This window comes from Pinus tabuliformis, chromosome 8, assembly GCF_031772625.1.
Source record: "Pinus tabuliformis cultivar Carrire ecotype Pingquan chromosome 8, CPIR1, whole genome shotgun sequence".
Classification (NCBI taxonomy): domain Eukaryota; kingdom Viridiplantae; phylum Streptophyta; class Pinopsida; order Pinales; family Pinaceae; genus Pinus; species Pinus tabuliformis.
The window spans coordinates 1,217,287,713-1,217,309,735 of NC_142294.1; the positions used below are offsets into that span (position 1 = coordinate 1,217,287,713).

At 39.8% G+C, this 22,023-nt stretch overlaps 1 protein-coding gene across 1 annotated transcript in view; it reads right to left on the reverse strand.

Moving 5' to 3' along the window:
* Nucleotides 1-22,023, reverse strand: part of LOC149239767 (cytochrome c-type biogenesis ccda-like chloroplastic protein) — a 413,709-nt gene that overhangs the window by 227,026 nt on the left and 164,660 nt on the right. The window contains exons 9-10 of the mRNA XM_089373524.1: nt 13,974-14,046; nt 13,791-13,891 (exon numbers count right to left, since the gene is read on the reverse strand). Coding sequence (XP_089229650.1) covers nt 13,791-13,891; nt 13,974-14,046 — 174 coding nt within the window. The remainder of the gene's footprint in view (nt 1-13,790; nt 13,892-13,973; nt 14,047-22,023) is intronic.

The window sequence follows — 22,023 nt, forward strand, 5'->3', positions numbered from 1 at the left end:
CACGTATATCTGTGTCTCTCTTGTTTTATGCGTTCTCTGTGTTTATATTTCTGCAATATTTTATGTGTTCCATTGCTCCGTAATATATAATTTTCTAACAACTGGTATCAGAGCCGAAGGTCTATTTGGCTGATAAACTCGCAGGAAAGAAGGGCTCCTGGTTCGAGTGGGAGCAATGGTGGAAGATGGTAAGTTTAGGGTCGAGAAATTTAACGGCCAAAACTTCTCGCTGTGGAAGATGCAGATGGAAGATTATCTGTATCAGAAAGATCTATACCTACCATTGGGCGGAAAAACAAAGATGCTGACGGGTATGAAAGACGAAGAATGGAACCTTCTCGATAGAAAGGCACTCGGAACAATACGATTGTGCCTTGCTGCGTCAGTCGCCTTCAACATTTCGAAGGAAACCACGACAGAGGGTTTGATGCAGACGTTGTCGAAACTATATGAAAAACCCTCGGCCTCAAACAAGGTATTTCTTATGAAACGGTTATTTAATATGAATATGTCGGAAGGTGGATCTGTTGCAAAGCATTTAAATGATTTTAATACAGTTACAAGTCAGTTAAGTTCTGTAGGGGTAAATTTTGATGATGAAGTTAGAGCTCTGTTATTCTTGTGCTCATTACCAGAAAGTTGGAATGGTTTGGTAATGGCCATTAGTAACTCCGTTTCTGGATCTAGTACTTTAAAGTTTGATGATGTTGTCGGTGCTATCCTTAGCGAGGAAATGCGACGGAAAAGCTCCGGTGAGACATCGGGAAATGCTTTGAGTGTAGAGTCTAGAGGAAGAAAAATGGAAAGAGGAAAGAGCTCAGGATATCGCAGTAAATCAAGGAAAGGCAGATCCAAGTCCAGATCGGGGATAGAGTGCTGGAAATGTGGAAAGAAAGGACACCTAAAGAAAGACTATAGATCTCGGAAGGGAAAAGAAGGAGATGCACAGCAAGAAAACAATCATGAAGCAAATGTGACAGGTGAGGTGTTACAAGATGCTTTGATTCTTTCTTTCGAAAATATTACTGATTCCTGGGTGGTAGATTCAGGGGCTTCATTCCATGCCACACCTGATAAGAAATACTTTCATGACTATGTTCAAGGAGATTTTGGACAAGTTCGTTTGGGTGATGATAAACCCTGTAAAATTGTTGGAATGGGTAAGGTTCTTGTAAAACAACAGAATGGAAACCAATGGCTACTAAAGGAGGTAAGGCATGTTCCAGATCTAAAGAAAAATCTGATTTCAACAGGGAAACTAGGCGGTGAAGGTTGTGTGACAACTTTCACAGATAAAGCTTGGAAGGTCACCAAAGGAGCCCTGGTAATAGCAAAAGGCGAAAAGGTTGGTACATTGTATTTATGCAATGGTATTTCTAACTCTGTTAATGCTTTAACTTCCAAAGGAGCAGATGCAGCATTATGGCATCATAGGCTCGGACACATGAGTGAAAAGGGGATGAAGATTCTTCACTCAAGGAATTTGTTGCCGGGTTTGAAGAATGTTGATTTGGATTTCTGTGAGAATTGCATTTATGGAAAACAGAAGAGAGTCAGATTTCTCAGAGTTGGGAAAGAAAAGAAGAGCGAAAAATTAGAGCTTGTGCATACAGATGTATGGGGACCTGCTCAGGTATCATCTCTCGGTGGCTCTCGTTATTATGTTACTTTTATTGATGATGCAACTAGAAAAACTTGGATTTATTGTATTAAGAATAAATCTGATGTATTTGATACTTTCAAGAAATGGAAAGCTTTGGCTGAGATTGAGACAGGAAAGAAATTGAAGTGTCTTAGATCAGACAATGGAGGTGAATATTGCAGCAAAGAGTTTGATAGGTACTGTTCAGAACATGGAATTCGCAGAGAGAAGACAGTTCCAAGAACACCACAAGAAAATGGTGTGTCAAAAAGGATGAACAGAACAATCATGGAGCGTGCAAGGTGCATGAGATTGCATGCAGGACTGTCTTTACAGTTTTGGGCAGATGCTGTAGATACTGTTGTTTATCTAATAAATAGAGGGCCTTCAAGTTCCTTGGATAGTGGTGTTCCGGAGGAAGCATGGACAAGTAAAAAGGTAAACTACTCTTTTTTAAAGCCTTTTGGTTGTGAGGCCTTTGTCCATATTGATAAAGAAAATAGAACAAAGCTCGAGACAAAGTCAAAGAAATGTACCTTTATTGGATATGGTGTTAATGATTTTGGTTATCGCTTATATGATTACGAAAATCACAAAATCATTAGGAGCAGAGATGTAAAATTCAATGAAAAGGTCTTGTATAAGAATCAGCTGCAGGAAAAAGAAAACAAGGAATACGCAGTTCTTGATGAAATCACTGAAAAGGTAAGGGTGCCTGAAAATAATAATAATCAACAACAGCAACCACCACAACAGCAACAGGCACCCCAAACACCTGAAAGTGGTGTTAGAAGATCTACCAGGATAAGTAGACCCCCTGAACGATACTCTCCTTCATTATATTATTTATTGTTGACTGATTCTAGTGAACCTGAATGTTATGAAGAAGCAATGCAGGTTGAAAGCAGGAAGAAGTGGGAGGTAGCCATGAAAGAAGAGATGGACTCCTTAATGCATAACCAGACTTGGGATTTAGTCAGGTTGCCTGCAGGAAAAGCTACATTGAAGAATAAATGAGTTTACAGGCTGAAGGAAGAAGATGGAGGAAAACAGAGGTACAAAGCTGAAGGGGTTTGCACAGAAGAAAGGTATTGATTTTGATGAAATATTTTCTCCTGTTGTTAAAATGACTTCAATCAGAACTATTTTAAGTCTTGTAGCAGCTGAAGATTTGCATCTTGAGCAGTTAGATGTAAAGATAGCCTTTCTCCATGGGGATTTGGAGGAAGAGATATATATGCAGCAGCCACAAGGATATGAGGTGAAAGGGAAGGAGAAACTAGTGTGCAGGTTGAAGAAGAGCTTGTATGGCTTAAAACAGGCTCCAAGGCAGTGGTATCTAAAATTTGACAAGTTTATGTCTGAAAAAGGTTATACTAGATGTCACTCTGAAAATTGTGTTTATCTGAAAAAGCAAAATGATGGTAGCTATATTATATTGTTATTGTATGTGGATGACATGCTTGTTGCAGGATCTAACATGCATGAAATAAATGTACTCAAAAGAAAATTGGCAAATTCATTTGCAATGAAGGATTTGGGAGCTGCAAAACAAATCCTTGGTATGAGAATCACTAGAGACAGGAAAAATCGCAAATTAACATTGTCTCAGAATGAGTACATACAAAAGGTGTTGAAAAGATTTAATATGCACAATGCAAAACCAGTTAGTACACCTTTTGCTAGCCATTTCAAACTTAGTAAGGAAATGTGCCCAAAGACCCAAGAAAACATGGATTATATGTCTAAAGTTCCATATGCATCAGCAGTTGGAAGCTTAATGTATGCAATGGTCTGCACAAGGCCTGATATTGCACATGCAGTGGGAGTTGTAAGCAGGTACATGAACAATCCAGGAAAGGAACATTGTATGGAAGTGAAATGGATTCTCAGATATTTGAAAGGTACCACAAATCAAGCATTATGCTTTGGTGGTGCAAAAATTTCTCTACAGGGATATGTTGATGCAGATATGGCAGGTGATAGGGATAACAGGAGGAGCACTACAGGATATGTATTTACTGTTGGTGGAACAGCTGTCAATTGGATTTCAAAAAACCAAAGTGTTGTTGCACTTTTAACAACAGAAGCAGAGTATGTTGCTGCTACAGAGGCTAGTAAAGAAATGATTTGGTTACAAAGGTTTATGGGTGAATTAGGTAAGGAGCATGATATGGGCACGTTATACAGTGATAGCCAAAGTGCCATTCATCTTGCAAAGAACTCAACATTTCATTCTAGGACTAAACACATACAGCTCAAGTACCATTTCATACAATCAGTGTTGGAAGATGGAGAGTTGAAGCTGGAAAAGATACACACTAGCCAGAATCCTGCAGATATGCTAACAAAAGTTGTAACCAGGGAGAAACTGAGAATATGCTCAGTTTCAATTGGTCTTCAAGGATGACGATGAAGATGAGAAACAGCCAGGTCCAAAGAGGAGTCATTGTCCAGCAAATGAAGCAGCGGTGGAGTTTCTACAATCATTCTCCAAGTGGGAGATTGTTGTGTGTGGAGCATGATTGTTCAGAGGTCTTTATTTCAGCCGGATGTATACCCCACGCAGGGGGGAGTTGTCCCCCCCGCAGGGGTCCGGGGGGGCCGATCCCCCCCGGCTGGGGGTCTGGGGGCCAGCGGTCCCCCGGCGGGGGCTCGAGGGCAGCGCCCCCGAAGCTAAAAACAAATGTAAAATTGCCTTGTAAAAGTATAGTAATTTCTAGTCAATCTGGGCCGTTCATTAGGCAGATGATCTGACGGTAGAACTTATGTTTAGTTTAGGGTTTTTTTCCCTAGAAGGCAACCCCTCTCTTTGTATGAGGGCATTGTATTGGAGGCTGAGATATAGATGTGTATTCTGTGAGCGAGAAACTGAGAGGTGAGACTGTGAGAGAAAACAGAGGATATTACAGCGGATTTGCTGTAGGTTGTGTCTCTTCATTTTGTTGGATAATAGAAAGGAAGGACTGGCTGTTCGGGGTGGACATAGCCCAAACTGGGTGAACCACGTATATCTGTGTCTCTCTTGTTTTATGCGTTCTCTGTGTTTATATTTCTGCAATATTTTATGTGTTCCATTCATAGTTGCAGGAATCGCCCCCCCCCCCCGGATCCTAGGCCGGAATCGCGTCCCGTACGGAAGCGTTCTGGAACCTCCAGGCGAAGCGCGATTCCACTTTTCATGAAGCGCGATTCCGGTTTTTTGTAACGATTCCTGGATTTTTGGTTGCGTTGCCCCGGATCTTGGTGAACTCTCTCGGTGTACTTTGTTCTGGCATAACTGAGACCACACAGTAATACACGCTCAGCATACCTTGTCTCGACGTAAATGTGATTCCACAGAACCATACTCTCGATGCACACTCTGTTTCAGCATACTAAACAGGCAGCATTTCCATCATGATGAAGATCTTAATGCAGGAACAAAATCACAGTCTTGGCCTCGGCATTCTGAACGCACAACTGTAATCACGGGCTCACTGTCTCGGCATGTTTGACGAGGATCACACAGAAGTACACACAATCTCGACATACATATTATAAAGAGGATCATATACTCTCGGCATAATTATGATGATAAGGGTAACAGTGATATCCTCTGTCAAGAAATCGTGTAAACACAGTCATGATCTTAATAAAGGCAGAGTTACAAATCTCAGTATGGCTCTCATGGATAGATAAATATCTCAATATAGATTTTGTTAGTATAATGGTGATCTCAATGACTCCAGTGAAGGTGTAGCAATTCTTAGTGAAGCATGAAGTCCTGGTGTCAACACAATACGCTAAGTGTTGAATACCACTTCGTGCTAGGTCTCAGTCCCATGTCAAGTATATCATAAAGACCAAATAAGGAGTCAAAATACCTTAGGATTTAAGATGATAAAGTAGTTTCGAAAGCCATAATAACATACAGTTTGGAGCAGTTTTTGTCATGCTTGGTGCTGGACAGTGCAGGAAGGATACTAGTGATGGGCAGCTCAAGCAAAGGAAGCATCAAGGTGAAGATCCCCTCTTCACTTGCCAAGTAAGTGTCTTTCATGTTTAACCAATTTTTGGTTTAATGACTTTATTTTGCAAGAAAATAGAAATACTGGAGGAAAGTCATAGTCCTCATGAAAAAGGTCCTATGTTTGTAATAGCTAGAATATAGATGATTGTTGTACATACTAGTAACTACAATGGAATCATGGATGCCATATCTATCTTGATTTATGCAAAAATATGCATGTTTTCATGTCTTCTACAATTAATTTGGTATTTGGGATGTTTGTTTTGAGTATAAATGCAAAAAAATATAAAAAAATATATATATATAGCAGACGCTTCCGCGGACGCTTCGCTTCCTAGATTTTTGGAAAATGACGCTTCCGCGCTCCGCGCTTCCGCTTCGCGCTTCCGCTTCGCTCCCGCTTCGTGCAACATTGGTTCCATTGCTCCGTAATATATAATTTTCTAACACCTTGTACAAGCAACTTATAGGGTCCCTGATGTATCTGGTCAATACCAAACCAAACATTTGTTATGATGTCAACACCCTCAGTCAGTTCATGGTGGAACCCAAGAGGGCGCATTGGGTAGTAGCCAAACATGTTCTCAGATATATACAAGGAATAGTCGAGCATGGGCTATTGTACACCCAAGGCAATGACATCAGGCTAAGTGGGTTCACTAATGTAGATTGGGCTGGAAGTTTAGTAGATCGGAAAAGTACAACAGGGTATTGTTTTAGCATTTGATCAGGAATGACCTCCTAGTGTAGTAGAAAACAGAAATACGTGGCTTTGAGCTCAACTGAAGCATAATATATGGCAACTAGCACAGCTTCGTGCGAAGCCATATGGCTTACAAAATTGCTTGTGAATCTATTTAGGAGAAACATGGAAGCGACCAAGATTTTGTGTAATAATCAGAGTTGCATCAAGCTCTCTGAAAATTCAGTATTTCATGATCAGTCGAAACACATTGATATCAAGTGTCACATTGTCAGAGACCGTGTCCAAAGAGGGGCAGTACAGTTGAGGTACACTCCTATAGGAGAAAAGGTGGCAGACATCCTCACCAAGGCTCTACGAAGAACAAAGTTTGTTTATTTCAGGGAGAAGATGGGGATGGTGAAGAATCCATTTCAGTAGCAGAAATGGATAGGTATTAGGAGTTGCAGTGCAGCAGTTAGCAGAGACAATGCTATGGGCAGCATGATGCAGCGTGTTGAGAGGGAACTGCAGTACGGATGCAGTAGTGGCAGTGGTAGTGTCATGGGCAGTAGTACAGGAAGCAGCAATCCAATGGATGTGGGCCAGCAGGCCAAGCATCAGCGTAGAGGACCAGTGCAGAGGATCAGTGTGATGCTTCTATGGTGAAGCGTTGTTAGAGCACATTCCTCGCTAATAGGGAGTGTTGATTTTTGGTAGCATTGGATGTGCTCTAGCCTTGAAATTTGGTGGAGAGGCTAAGGCACATGAGATCTCCAAGACCCAAAAATCGTTTGGAGAAATTCCACCCGGATGAGGAGTTATTAAAATAATTAATATTTTTAATGGGTTCCTAAGTCTAAACTTAGGAAAATTAAAATATTAATGCGTATTAATAAAGATAGCGGTGAGAAGATTCTAAGAGACCAGGATCAAGTCTGTTTTAATCTTAGCCATTGATTAGAGACTTAATCTCGATCGTTGATTCATCAACAGGAAAAGTATAAGAGAAGACTTGAGGATCATTTGGAGACACACTAGCAGATACTCAGTATCTCAAGGAAAATCGATTCTCAAAGAGAAGGAGATCGATTTCAGAGGGAGAGTTGCAAGGTGGAGGAAGAGGAGGGCATCAGCAGTAGTCAGAGACTGAGGAGGAGTTGACGCAGGGACATTGAGAGACAACACAGAGGGAGACGCAGTCTAGGGGAGACGCAACCCTTATGCAAGGGGACGCAAAGCCATGCAGAGCCACGCTAAGCCACGTAGAGTGACGCAGAAGTGATGCAGAAGTGGGAGAAGGGTCTCCAAGGTGTCAGAAAGTTTCCAAGGGAAAGTCTCAGGTGTTATCTCTCAGTTTCTCTGTAAAATCATTCCTTGTAAACGTGATTATTGTTGAAGATTAATAAAACCCTCATTTGTTGCACCGGTTTTCCCGAATTGGGTTTTTTTTAGGGACAATTGTCCAAAAACAACTGTGTTGATGTGATTGGTTCTTGTGTATGTATTTTCTTTGTGTAATTATGTGATCACTGCAGTAGAATTTATTTTAATATTTGCTGAAGGGATTTTGTAAATAACTTATTGTGAAGAGTAAGTAGGTGAAATAAATCAGTAGCTACAGTAGAATTTCAAGTTAGCAATTTTGACAAAAAAATACTATCCCTGTCAAGATTCATGGTAAGGTCGGTAATTATTATTATTATATTGCTAGACATGATGACGAACTTTGGCCTGAATCGGTCAAATTAAGTCATATCACCCCTTTCATTGACACTTGATGATGTATTATATATAGTAGGATGCATTGCATGCTGATTTTTGCATTAGAACTAATATCATATTCCTTTTGTCATGTTAGTTTAGGTGCATTTAGATTAGGATTTGCATCTAGAATTAAAATTTTATTTCTTGTTAATGTTTATGGCCTAACAAAAGCATGGGCGATCATAAGATGCAACGAAAACATGTTTCCCTGTGTGTTTGGTCTTTGATGTGCAGGTAACAGGTCTGTGATCCCAAGAGATTGTTGAGTAAGTTCGTGCACTCTAATGAGGGATCATGTCCCAGTTGAATCCAGATGTTACCCACCACCACTGGGTGACACCCATAAGAGAATTTTTTCTCCTAGATTGTCTTCAGTCGATAGCCAGTAGCCCCTTGTAGCCACTAGATAGTTCGATGTCCCACCATCTTTGTCAATTGAGCTATCCATTATGTACCCTCACCTATCTGTTATGATCATATCTTTGAAGGTGCGCCTTCCAACCCCGAAGGTATGGCTTTTATTATGTAGTTGAGTATTTTCGCCTACTTATCATGGACAATTCTAGGCATGGATTAGTGGGGGGATTCGACAGAAAGAATGGGCTTGTTCTATTCTCTTGTCCCCTTGTCCAACTTGGTGGTTAATCTTGTATCCTAGTCTCGTGGGATCTCCTTTATTGGCTACTAGCTTTAGGGGTGACAACACATGGAAAATCCCGATTTTGGTTGCGTGGTCCCCTCCGCTCATTATAGCCCCTTTGCGCATCTTTCCCATGCAGGTCCACATTTTTCCATTGGGTCCACAAGGAATTAGCATCCCCCTCCCATTGTCCACACCTTGGGTCAGGCCTAGAACGATGCCTCGTAGGTTGATGCAACCAAAATAAAGTTAAAAGCATAATTTAGCCATTTACAACAGGAAATGTACCACAAAATGCAAAAGATGTCTGGCACATATAAATTTATCACATGGGCAAAAGTCAAACATGAGCTCTACCTCTTATCATCGTGGCCATCACCCTGGCTCCTAGGGCCCTATATGAGCTCCTTGCGTCATTAATGAACCCATGATTGTCCCACCCCCTAGTGAGCAAGGAACTTCCCTACCCTAAGGGGGTATCCACCACTATATCATTCACATCATGCTCTCATTCCTTGAGCCCCAAGCAGTTAAAAAAGAAAAATCAACAAAAGGCAAAAGGTATATGAAGAAGGGTGGAAAAATAAATTTCGAGGTAACTCATGTACCACGATCGCTTCGTTCTACATCTATACACCCAAGTGTGGGCCTCCATCATTATAGCTACCCTTGTACCATGGCATGTGGCTTGGAGCCTCCCCTATTGCCCCACTTCATTCCATCATTATTTCATATGACACCTGCCATCTAACGGATGTACCATGAACCTGTCACTCCCTTAGAGGTTGAAACCACCTAATAGGGTCCTTGATTAACCTCCCTCTTGAGCCTGGAGACACCTGTACATTCTAAAGCCCATTATGGAAGGGCATGCCACTATGAAGTGACCACTTGATTCCATGATTTGTAAGCTCATTTGCTCAATTGCACTAATGAATTGTTATACTGGAAGGTGAGGAGATGCATTGGATCTTATACAGGATTGTAGGTGGGTCTTCATCTTGGGGTTTGGTCTCCCTATATGGGATCCAAGCCCTCCAAAGGGTCTTAATGGCACTTGTAGGGTGAGCGTTGAGAGCCATGGGCCTCCACTATAGCAGAGAGAAAATAGCCACATCATGGGATCCTTCAACACCACCTATTGCTTGCTCGTGTCCCATTTATTCGACGATAATGATGCACTTGGACCGCATTGCCCAACTGGCTACGTACTTGCACCACACACTTGGCAGTTGATCCAAGGCCCAAATGTGGTTTTGTCTCACCTAGGGAGACAAAGGAGGGCTTGCATCATCGTTCCAACCCTTACAGATGGAGCACTGGCTTGTTCGATTCAGTTGGAGCACTGGCTTGTTCGATTCTTTGTGCCCCCACAACCACTTGGGAGCACCACAGGTCATTTTCTTGGAGATTAAGGGGCACCCCCTTCATCATTGTTATTGGAGACCTCCTACTTATTATGGCACATCAGGGACTTCATTTGGCCTTCCAATGGCCCTACTAGCTACTATTCTATCATTTCGGCCCTCTTGAGAGGCTAATTATTCATATTTTGGAGCTATTTGGTGGGCTTGTCACCTAAGTAATGTTATTTTCCACATTATTTTATTTTAGGGGCATCATTAGGCTAAATTAGGCCATTTGAATACCTCAAAGGCTCATATAAATATAAGAGAGCCTCATTGTATCTCTCATCATCACTTGGAATGGTATCTCTCTTGAGAAAAGATTTCGAACCTGCGATTGATGAATGAATTCGAGTTTTATTGATGCATTTTGATGTTTGGATCATCGTTATCTTATCTTCGAGCTCTCATTGTTGCAAATGTGATGGATGGATATACTCTTTTTGTCATGTAACTGCTCTTTTCATGTGAATTTCTTAATGATTTATGTCTAATGTATGGAATGCTATGTCTTGATTTTACTTGTGCCCTAAAGGTTAATGTGAATTCATGAAACACTTTTAAATTTTGGGTCATTTCATATGCTATTCATTTGGCAAGAAGAAGGAATCTTCCTAGGGGTGGGTTGTGCACCTTTTGCCTTGAAACTCCATCAAATCTTGCACAGTGAAGTATAAATTCCTTTTGTGACCTAACTAGTGCCTTTCTGGGCTAGTGAAGCTACAAGGACTCCTTGATAGAGCGAAAATTCCAAAAGCAAATTCACTTTGACTCCATTCACCACAATTGGCTAGGCATTGGTATCAATCCTTGGTGATCACCCTAAAAACTTCATCTTTTCTCCTTTTCACATTTTCTGCCCTAACCCTAGACGACCAAACTAGGGCAACCAGCAAATTCCGAAGGAGCCACCATCCTAGTGAGTGAGTTGATGAGGAATTGCACCGGGGTGTCTCCTACAAGCCCCCCAAATTTGAGGCATATCCCATAGTTGGTTTGTGAGAAACATCAAGCCCTAGCTCCAAAATTGATTTGGATTAGGTCTTCTTTGGTTAGTGGAATTTGAAGGTCTATATACTCAGAAACTCAAAGGAAGTTAACTATTCTCATGACCTTCTCCTGTCCTCATTAACCTAGACATTTTCTTTAAGATTATTCTAAACCCTAGGTGAAGTTTGGATCTTCCCAAGGCTCCTTTGTGGTCCCACACATTCATTACTCTTTATCTCACAAGGTCATTAAGGAACCTTGCTATTCGTAGCAGCTTAGGTCTAGGAAATTTCTTCATAAGAGAATATCTATATCCCCTAGGTATGATTCTCCCTTTGAGCCTTTCTTGGAGAGCCCCTCACCTTTCCCTACAAGCAAGCAAGCTATCATTTGAGTCTCTCCCTTGAATGCGCTTTGGAAATCACATAGCTCTTTATCATTGACTTATCCCTTCTAGTGATTTCCTTTATACCGGGACTCCTCCCATCGGTGAAAGTCTGTAAAGAGTAGGGGACATTGACTAAGGTGGTAGTGGGTCCTTGTCCTGTTTTTTCCATTTGGTCTAGTAGTTGTCCCTTAGGCACCCCTCCTAGGACCCCTGCTAGATTGTTTGGTAACATGCACTATCGTCCTAGCAGCATAATGTCCACAACAAAATCCAAAATGTAATTTTTCATGAGCTTTCTAGACTCGTCCTCATCAACTCACCTATGTACAAAACCATCAAAGTTCCTCCACCCAAGAGCTTATTAAATCAAACAATACTTAGAAACCTTCAACTTAATAGCTCTTCCTTTATGGTCACTCAAATTATCTAGACATGTAAGATTTCTCAAATAATACACAATATCTAAATACCTAGTATGATGCTCCAGCTTATCCCAAATGGAGGCGACGATGTCATCGTAGCCAATGTTTAATGCCTTCTTGTTGCCTTCAGTAAACACTTTTATGGACCATGTCCTTTGATTATTTTGGTATGCTTAATCTCCATATCATATTGTTAAATCCTTAAAACCCACTTTCCTCTTATACCCAAACAATTTTGTTGGCCAAGAATATCTTTCACAACCACACGAGGCAGATATGCTATGATTCCTGAATAACCCACTCATAGGGACTCCATCAGTATGAGATATCAACCATATAAATGTGCTATCCTCATGCCAGATACAACAAACATGCTAAGAAAATTATCCACTAGGAAATTTATATGTCCTCAACATAAAAGTCAAGTCCCATCACCAACATATCACGACAACATTGAAGAATATCACAATAGATTTGGTGCTAAAAAATAATAGATCAACAAACCTCGTTGGGGGTATAGCGCACAACGTTTCACCAACTATTTCCTCTAGACATCACAAACCCACCACTAAAATAGTGATTAGTAAAACCATAAGGGTGCCATGGAATGTGTGTGCATCCATAAAATACCCTCCCCTGTATTTGAATGTTCAATCACCTACGTCATCAAGAAATGCCTATCAAGTGCAACTAGGATATAACGAAAGATCCTCATACAACATAATAGGTAACAAACCATTACAATTGGACTTAGCATTAGAGAAATTTTGAAGTTTAGAATGGGCTTCTTAAGGAAAATAATTAAACAAGCGTGATGAATTTTCAGAGGAGAAAAAAAGAAAACTACCCTTTTTTAATTGTATTTTTTACTTATCTCCTTGTAGGTATAGTCAAATTTCAAGTGTAGGTGCTCATTGGATGTGAAACTAAATTTTGTATCCAATGAGTACCCACTTTGATACTTTTGACAAACCCATAGTAACATAAATTGGAAATACATGAACAAAACATGTTTCCTTTTAGAGTACCCACTCTATATACTTTTGATAGACCCACAATGACATAAACAGGAAATACATGAAAAAGATGTGTTTCTATAAACTAGAAATACATGAAATCCAATTTATAAAAACACGTTTTTTTCATGTATTTTTAGTTTATCTCACTTTGGGCCTATCAAAAGTATGTCAAGTGGGTGCTCATGGGATGTGGAATATAATTCTGCATCCAATGGGCACCTACACTTGAAATTTAAGTAAACCTACAAGAAGATAAGTTGAAAATACTATTTAAAAAGGTAGGTTTTTTCTTTCCCTCCAAAACTAATTACCCTTATGGTTGACATCATCATCTTGATTCCGGTTGGGTCTTTTAAAGTTGATGTTGATAGCACATATATTGTTTTGAGGCTCATTTTTTACCTATAAATTTCTCTAATGATTCTTGTTCACTTGGAAATATACTCCTTACTTCAAATGAAGTGCTCAATCTCGGTAGCTTTTCCTTTAAGGGCTGAATTATAAAAGTGGTTTGTGACGGCTGCAATTCACAGTTTTGCATTTAAATTTACATTATGGATTAATATGTAATATTAATTATGTAATGTGGAATGATTGAAATACAATGTGGCAAAGAGGTTACAATAATAGGAAGTATGTCGATGAATATCTTTTATTATATGCACTAAAGAAAAGTCCTTCAACTTTGAGAAGGCACTGTAAAGACAAACTCATAAGGACACATTCAACAACTTTGGAGTCTTGTAGCAACAATTACATAATAGACTCATAAAGTTGCATAAAAATCTATTTCATAAGCTTATTGTAATTTTCTTTATTTACCTTAGATGCTGCCACATAGGCAAGCAATGTTGCAAGTACAGGGGTACTGCATGGCGATGCAGCTAATGCAAAGGTTAGACCTGCTAAATATGCTTGCACACCTACAAGTTCCAATAGGAAGTATGAGAATTAATGCATATAAAACATACAACAGCTAGAAGAAATGTGAGGGATAACCATTACTTGAAGGGAAGCTGGCTGCAGCAGCACGTGCATCAAAATTGTTGAAGAATGATGGAAGTTGCAATTCAATAATCTATGTAGCAAAACCAATCTGCAAATTAGTAAAACAAAAATGAAAGGAAAAAAATAGCGTTATTCATATTTTTTGGTAGACCTTTCCCCAAAACAACACATGATAATGATAAAAAAGTGTGCACACAAAATGTATGTATGTTTGGATAGTTAATGTAACCCAGGGAGATCTAATAAGGCATGTTGTATAACTTGTAAATAAATCTCAAAGATGTCCTCAAAGATAACTCGACTTTGCACTGATTTTATGATACATATGGGAAATAGAATAGATGTAACCAATCATGTTTTTCCATTCAAGCTAAATTTTGATACTGCATCATTATAAATGAAAGGTATTGCCTACAGAACATTTTTATTACTACACTCAAGCATTGATTCCTGAACTATTTCTATATATAAAACTAGAGATTTAACATAAAAAATAAATAAATTAAAAATACATGCAAACCTCTTGCTGCTTAAAAGCTCTGGTGTTATGATGAATCTATGCTCTTTATTATTTCTCTCTTTTTGACTTTAGAGGTTGGATATCAAATGTTTCTCCATTTTAGCTTATGCACGTACATTATATGAGAAATCTCATTCACTTTGGGCTGCAAGAGAACCCCACTCCTCTCAGAGCAATAAATCTCACTTCATCAAATATGGAAATATCCTATCCTATGTCTTGCATACATGTATTATTATCAGGAAAGAGAGAAAATTGCAGTGAGAACATCACATTTTGTCATGAACATAGTCTATCAGAAACATCAAATAGTATAGCATAAATGTAAACATAATAACTAAACAATTCTTTCTCTTTCAATCTAGCCATATCCTTGGAGTTTTGGAAGAATGTTGTTGGAGGTGATTTTTGTATTTTTAAACTCCAACATGTTCATCACTCATATTTAAGTTCTCTGACTGCATTTATGTTATTTGTTATGCTAATTCCGGAATATGTTTCTTTATATCCATGAAAAAGTTCCATACTATTGTTTCCTTGTTTAAATTATTTTCTCTATATCATTGGAATAGTTGTTTGTACATTGAGTGTAGCATTTCATAAAGATTTCTTAACTTCTTACTTTTGTATATTAAAGGATTACTTGCCATGGACTAGTCTCCTGATTGCCGAACAACATTAGCATCATATGTTTTTTTTGTATATGTGAATATAGAAGATAGAGGGTTAGCATGCAATACAAAATACTCAAGGTCAAAAAGGGAAGATTGGTGATGCATCTTTCATATTAGATAACTTGATAGGGGATAAAGAAATAACCACACTACCTGGGTTTGGTATACTCGATAGCCTACAACTAAAACTTCATACCCCTACTTTAAATCTAGGGATATTGATAATATAAACCTTGTATTGAATGTTATCGAATCAAAATGAACACGCTCATCTCCAAACCTCTTATGCAATAGAAATAAAATATGTTCATTGCCACTAGAAAATCATGGACATGACCCATGAGACGAATGTCACTCATGTAGCTGGAGGGGATTTCCTTAGTATTTCTAGTGTTCAAGAGACAAGAAGAGGGAGGTCGAATTATCTACAGAGGAGGTCGAAAACAGTTAGTGTGAATTATCCAATCGAGCCAATGCAAGTTGCAGAGGCTACAATGTAATTTGATCTTCCTGTCTAGGTATTGCGCAACCTCTGAGAATTTCGGCCTGTTGCTCCCTCTAAATAGCAAAATTCTCTTCTCCGCTTTTGAGCTTCCCAGCTGATCACTCACGCTCTGATACCATGTGAAAATTTCATCTATCACAACAACTAGAAATTATTTTCCTAATTGTTAATTTATTTAACAATTTATCTGCTACGACAAATATCAAATAATTCACATTGTGATTTTCACCAATAAATTGCGAAAGAAAAATAGCACTGGAAATTGAGAAAATATAGCACACACATAAAAATATGACATTGTTATCTTTGGACAAATGTCCCCGGAAAAAACCCAACTTACGAAAACCGGTGCAGCAACTGAGGGTTTTTATTATTATGTAGCAATGAAATTCTGAGTACAATCTGGATGCCCAAACTAGCAATCACTACAGAGAAAAAAATTGGCCACAGAAATTAGTGAGAAAAAATTTGTCTCACCCGACACTGATCTAGCTCCGAAAATGGCTTTGAACGGGCTACAAGAAACCCCTGTATCAGCCACTGCGTCAAATCTGCGCAGGCACTAGGATGCTCTGCCTAGAACTGCAACTGATCAAGTCGTCTTCCCAATCCAGCCTCTGAGAATGCTTCTGTACCACCCTCTGTCACACTGGTGATGTCTAACAGGTAACACTGCTAGAAATGATTGCGTTGCTCCCTCAATCACAGTGTTGCTTCCTTAATCACTATGTTGTTTCCTCAGTCATTGTTATATTCCCTTAGTCACTGCGCTATTCCCTCAGCCACTGTCCATCAACCATTGCACAACTCTAATTCTGAATCTATATTGCTTCTGACACTACCATACTGCTGCCAACCTTGCATCTGCACTGCAACTCCCTCTCAACTGTTGTTGTTGCAACTGCAACTACTGCAACTAAGAAGCATCCAAAATAATGAATCAACTGTGTTCAATATGACGCATTTGTCTCTTAAGCATCTGACTGCTACTAGACACTACACTACCCACCAAGGAATTTGTGTTGTTGCTGACTCTCCATTGTACTGCTTTGCACTGCTTCCAACTCTGCACTGCGCTCCCCAGCACCTGACTACTACTAGTCTGCATCTATCACTCTAGAATCTAACTGCATCTCTGACACTGATCATCCTACTACTGAATACTGAGGGCCCATGTATCTAGGTGATGATCCAGGAGATGGACTCCTCAATGGACCTTTCCCTATCTCTGCAATATCTGGGACTACAACTCCAAGTCGCCCCACCTATCTCCTGCAGGTATGGCTACAAACATGGCAAACTCTTCCTCCAACTTGGAGGACAACTTGTTAATATTAGCAGACACTGTTGCCTGGCCCTGCTTCTCCTGCTTGTCCTTCTTCCTGAGAGGACATTGCGTGTTGTAGTGATCGAACATAGTGCACCTAAAGCACTTGACCTTTGACAAGTCCTTCTTCTTCTTCTTCTTCTTCTTCTGCTCTCCCTATCATTGACTAGGACCCTTAGATGCTAGGGCCACATTCTCCTCCTCACTCTTCAGTCCCTTGTTGCTATTGTCGCCGATGGTACTCTTCAACAGATCCCTCCTCAACTCCTCCTGTTGTAGATCGGACCACATCTTGTCCCACTTCAACAATGTATCTCTGCTCAATATACTATGGACAAATACCTGCCAATCCTCTGAGACACTATTTAGTGCTAATCGTACAAGCTCTATGGGTTGGGGTGCCTCCCCAACGGCTAACAGTTGATCTCAAACCTCCTAAATCCGAGTGAGAAAGGCATCTATGCTCTCACCCTTTTGCATCCTAGTGTTCCTCAGCTTCTCCTGGAGAAACATCTTCCACTGCTCAGAAGAACTCTAAAATAGCTCAGAAAGAGCATCCCACATTTCCTTGGTCGTTCCCTTGTCTGCCACATGTGAGACTAGATGATCTCAGACACCATCCAAAATCATCCTCTTTGCCTTAGCCATTTCTTTCTTGTACTCCTCCTGTTGATCGGGGTTTTGGGGAGCTGCTATCACATTTTCTACATAGGCCTTCAGACCATGCTCATCAGGGAGAAAGGACATTCTAGCCTTCGAAATGAAATAGTTGGAAGCATCATACAGTCTTTCTTGATCTCTAAGCCCAATCGTGGCCATCTCGAATCTAGTCGAAAATCTCCCTTTCCCTCTACTCAGCTACTGGATGTACTACACGCACTCCCTTCTGCAGTGAGAAAATCTACTCACAGCTACTGCCAATCTGCAACTGGAAAAATTAGATCTCTTAAACTCGAGATCCCTTGAGAGAAATTTTCCCTCATGTGTGCTTTTCTCTTCCACACAACGTTGATTCTGCTGCTGCAAAACCCTCTACGTCCAACCAAGGAATTTGCTCAGGGAAAATTTGAGTTGTTGCTACTCCCTTTCACTGCTGGAATCACTATTCTGCGTAACTTGAATTTTTTGCAATCTTGCAACTGAAAATCGAGCCCTTGCCCAACGATTTGATCTTCCTATCTAGGTACTATGCAGCCTCTAAGAATTTCAGCCTACTACTCCCTCTAAATAACAAAATTCTCTTCTCCGCTTTTGAGCCTCCCCGCTGATCACTCACCCTCTGATACCATGTGAAAATTTCATCTATCACGGCAACTCGAAATTATTTTCCTAATTGTTAATTTATTTAACAATATATCTGCTACAGAAAATATCAAGTAATTCACACTGTGATTTTCACCAATAAATTGCGGAAGAAAAATAGCATTGGAAACTGAGAAAACCTAGCACGCACCCATAAAAATATGACACTATTATTTTTGGACAAATGTCCCTGGAAAAACCCAACTTGGGAAAACCAATGCAACAATTGAGGGTTTTTCTTATTATGCAGCAATGAAATTCTTAGTACAATCTGAATGCACAAAATGGCAATCCACTACAGGAAAAAACTGGCCACAAAAATTAGTGAGACAAATTTTGTCTCCCTTGGCACTAATCCAGCTCCAAAATTGGCTATAAATGGGCTCCACGAAACCCCTGCATCAAATCTGCATAAGCACTAGGACCCTCTGCCTGAAACTACAATTGATCGTCGTCTGCCCAATCCAGTCTCTGAGAATGACTCCCTGAGACCTTCCGGAAATCTACTTGGCCTCCTATAGCTGACTCTCTGGATCTGGAAATACTTTCCTCCGGACTCACTATCCCTGCCTCACACTCTGCGTCCTTCTCTGGCTTTCTGGCAACTGCTGCTTCTCTCTAGAAATTGAACTGCCAAATAAATCGAACCCCACAAGTGTGTTCTCCATCTACCCATCGATTTCTTCTTATAATCCTCTGTTGGAGCACCAATGGCCAAGATTAGAACTTAATCAAGGGCCAAAATTAATTCCCTATCGATCCATGTAAGTTTCTAGATGATTCTCACCTTATCTCAATTAACACTGGCTAATTAACCATATTCCTTAAGTTTAGACTTAGGAAATATTTAAAAATCAGCTAATAATTTAATGGAGCCATCTCTAGGTGGAAATTCCAGAAACGATTTATGGGTTTTGGAGATCTCGTGATTTAGCCTCTCCACAAAGTTTCGAGACTAGAACACCTTTGATGCTACAAACATTTAAAATATAATTCATGTACCAATGTCAGGAGGTAATCTGGAGGTAGAGCGAGCGACTTCAGAGAGTAGCTGGAGGCAAAGTGAATGTTGGAAAGGGTTTTCGGAGGCTAAACAAATTTACCAGAGCCACCAGTGCGCAATTCTAAGCAAGGGTGCGAATAGCTTGAGAAAGTACAAGTGGGTTGGAGGAGGCTAGATCAAGTTGCAGAGGGACACTTTGTTTCTCCAGTATATTTTGCCAAAGGAGATCAATATAGTCAGAGTTTTTCCAGTGAAAAGCAAGCAGTTGTAATAATTCTCAAATTCTTGAATAATAATAAAACCCTCATTTGTTGCACTTCCCTTTGGGGTTTTTCCAAGGACATTTGTCCAAAAATAACATTGTCATATTTTTTATGTGTGTAGTGTGTACATTATTTTCTCAGTTCCAGTATTTTATTTTCCGCAGTGTATTTTATTTGTGAAGAATTGCAGTGTGAGTTTATTGATATTTGTCGTTAATAAATGACAGAAGACAAATAAACTGCATAAGTTAGGAGATAAATTTCCAATTGATGTAGTTCGTGGAAATTTCACAGTAACACCATAAGCTGAAATAGTTGTATGCAAAGTGAAAATGTGGCACTTGTTACTGCTCATTAGCAACTTGGACAAGGTATGGTCAAGGAACTAGCATTAGGGGAATTTTGAGGTCTAAAATGGGACTCCTAAGGAAAATAATAACATAATAATTAAAATAAGAAAATAAGAATTATGGTTTTTTAAGGAAAAGGAAATGAAACCTTTTTTTTATTGTATTTTTAATTTATCTCCTTGTATCTTTACTCAAATGTCAAGTGTAGACACCTATTGGATACGGAATTAAATTCCACATCCAATGAGTACCCACTCTACATGTTATTTTTCCTATGTTAAAGGAGGGTAGGATGAATAAGGTCTCTAGCATAAGCATTAGATCATACTTGTGTTGTTTGAGTCATTGATGTGTTTGCATTTATGCACTACATATAGGTTAGTTGTTTTGGTTTTCTTGTTTGTTTGTTTGTTTGGAGATTTTGAGGTTCTCAACTGCCCCCAATAAGAGCACTTGTCCCGCAATTGGAGCCAAATGCTACCCCTCTTTCAGTAGGGGTACTCTAGAACATTTTGGTCGTGCCATATAAGCCCAGAGGATGTGCCTGATAGCCCTGTAAAGCCATGTGGGTGTGTGTGTTATTTTGTGAAAGTGACTCTTAGATCCTTGTCGGTGTGGACGGCCATGGCTACTCTCGTTTTGTTTATTTCATGGTATGTCTGCCTTTGTGGCACTGTTGACTTCCCCCTGGTGAGCGGTAACTCCCTACTTTGATGGGTATTGTTATACCCTAGGATGATGTTGCAGGCATCATGGAATAAACACTACTAGAAATCATGATTTAAGGGAGCGCGTGTGTCATAAAGCCTTGTAAGAGTGATTACCATATGTACTTTTCCCTGACATTATCCCTTTTGATCCCAGTGCACCCCCCTACCCCACACGTGCTATGTGTCTTTATGTATTTTGCACTCCCCTTTGGCCTTGGCTATGCATTTTGATAGTCTCACTATTCCCAATGCATTTGTGTTTCCTAAGGCATCATGCTACATCTTTTGAGGTAAAGAGGGTGTCCATTTGATTCTCTATGTCAAGGTGAATCACTTGCCTTTCGAAGCAGTCAAAACCCCCTCAAAGTTCTCTAGTTATAGCAGTGGACCCACTTTTAAGTTTTAAGGCAAGAGGGTTTTCCATGTGGCATTGCAAGCAACAATATTTGAAGGCAAATGATGAGGTGGACAAAGAGCAAAGGTCAAGCAAGTATCATCCCCAAGCCAAATCAGCTCAATGCGCAAGCAAAGTCACATCAAATCAAGCCTTTTCAAGCATTTGTACTATTGTCGCTCAGATTGTACAGGCACAGTGCGACAATGACTCGGGTCGAGGGTTGTCACTTTGATCCCTAACCTCTCTGTTCTAGTTGTCTCCCAACAACAGGCTATGGGGGGTAGTCCCTATGGAAGATGGAAATGCAAGACTTATTGACAACCAACAAGTCTGGGAGAAATGATTGAATGGCCTAGCCACTTGATTGATTTTAGCAAGTTTTAAATATTTGATTAAATTTATATATGAGACCAATGCCTTGTGGAGTCAACTACTTGCTTTAGATAAATTAGATACCAGGTGACCGGATGAACAATCGCAGCTTAATGAATTTTTAACTATCCTAGATGAAATGCAAATCCTACAAGCTCGGTGAAATGCAGGAATCTTGGTTTATTTTAAGTTATATGTCTATTCTAGGTGTATCCTTCCTCTTAACTATTTTGAAGCTAGTCTCTAGAGTAGGTTGTGAGAAAGAAGCCAAGGGGAAGAAAGCAAAATCTTGGTTAACGATACCTCCCTTTAGGCTCTAGCCACCCGATGCCTCCAGCGCTACAGAGACTGTGGCTCTGACGACTGCACGGTCACCATGTTAACCACTAAAGAGGTACTAGGCTCCTCAAGCTATATGAGAAAGGTGGTCCTATTCTCTATTAACCAAGCTTATGCTCAGAGGTAAATTATTAATGCAATACTAGTTCTAGGATGCCAATGCAAGATAATTGAGGGATTCTTAAGGTGAGACTGTTTAGCGTTCCTTTAAGTACTTAATTATGATTAATATTAAGTTATGGCAATAAGTACTTGACAATGGTAAATAAGATACAATCTCAACCA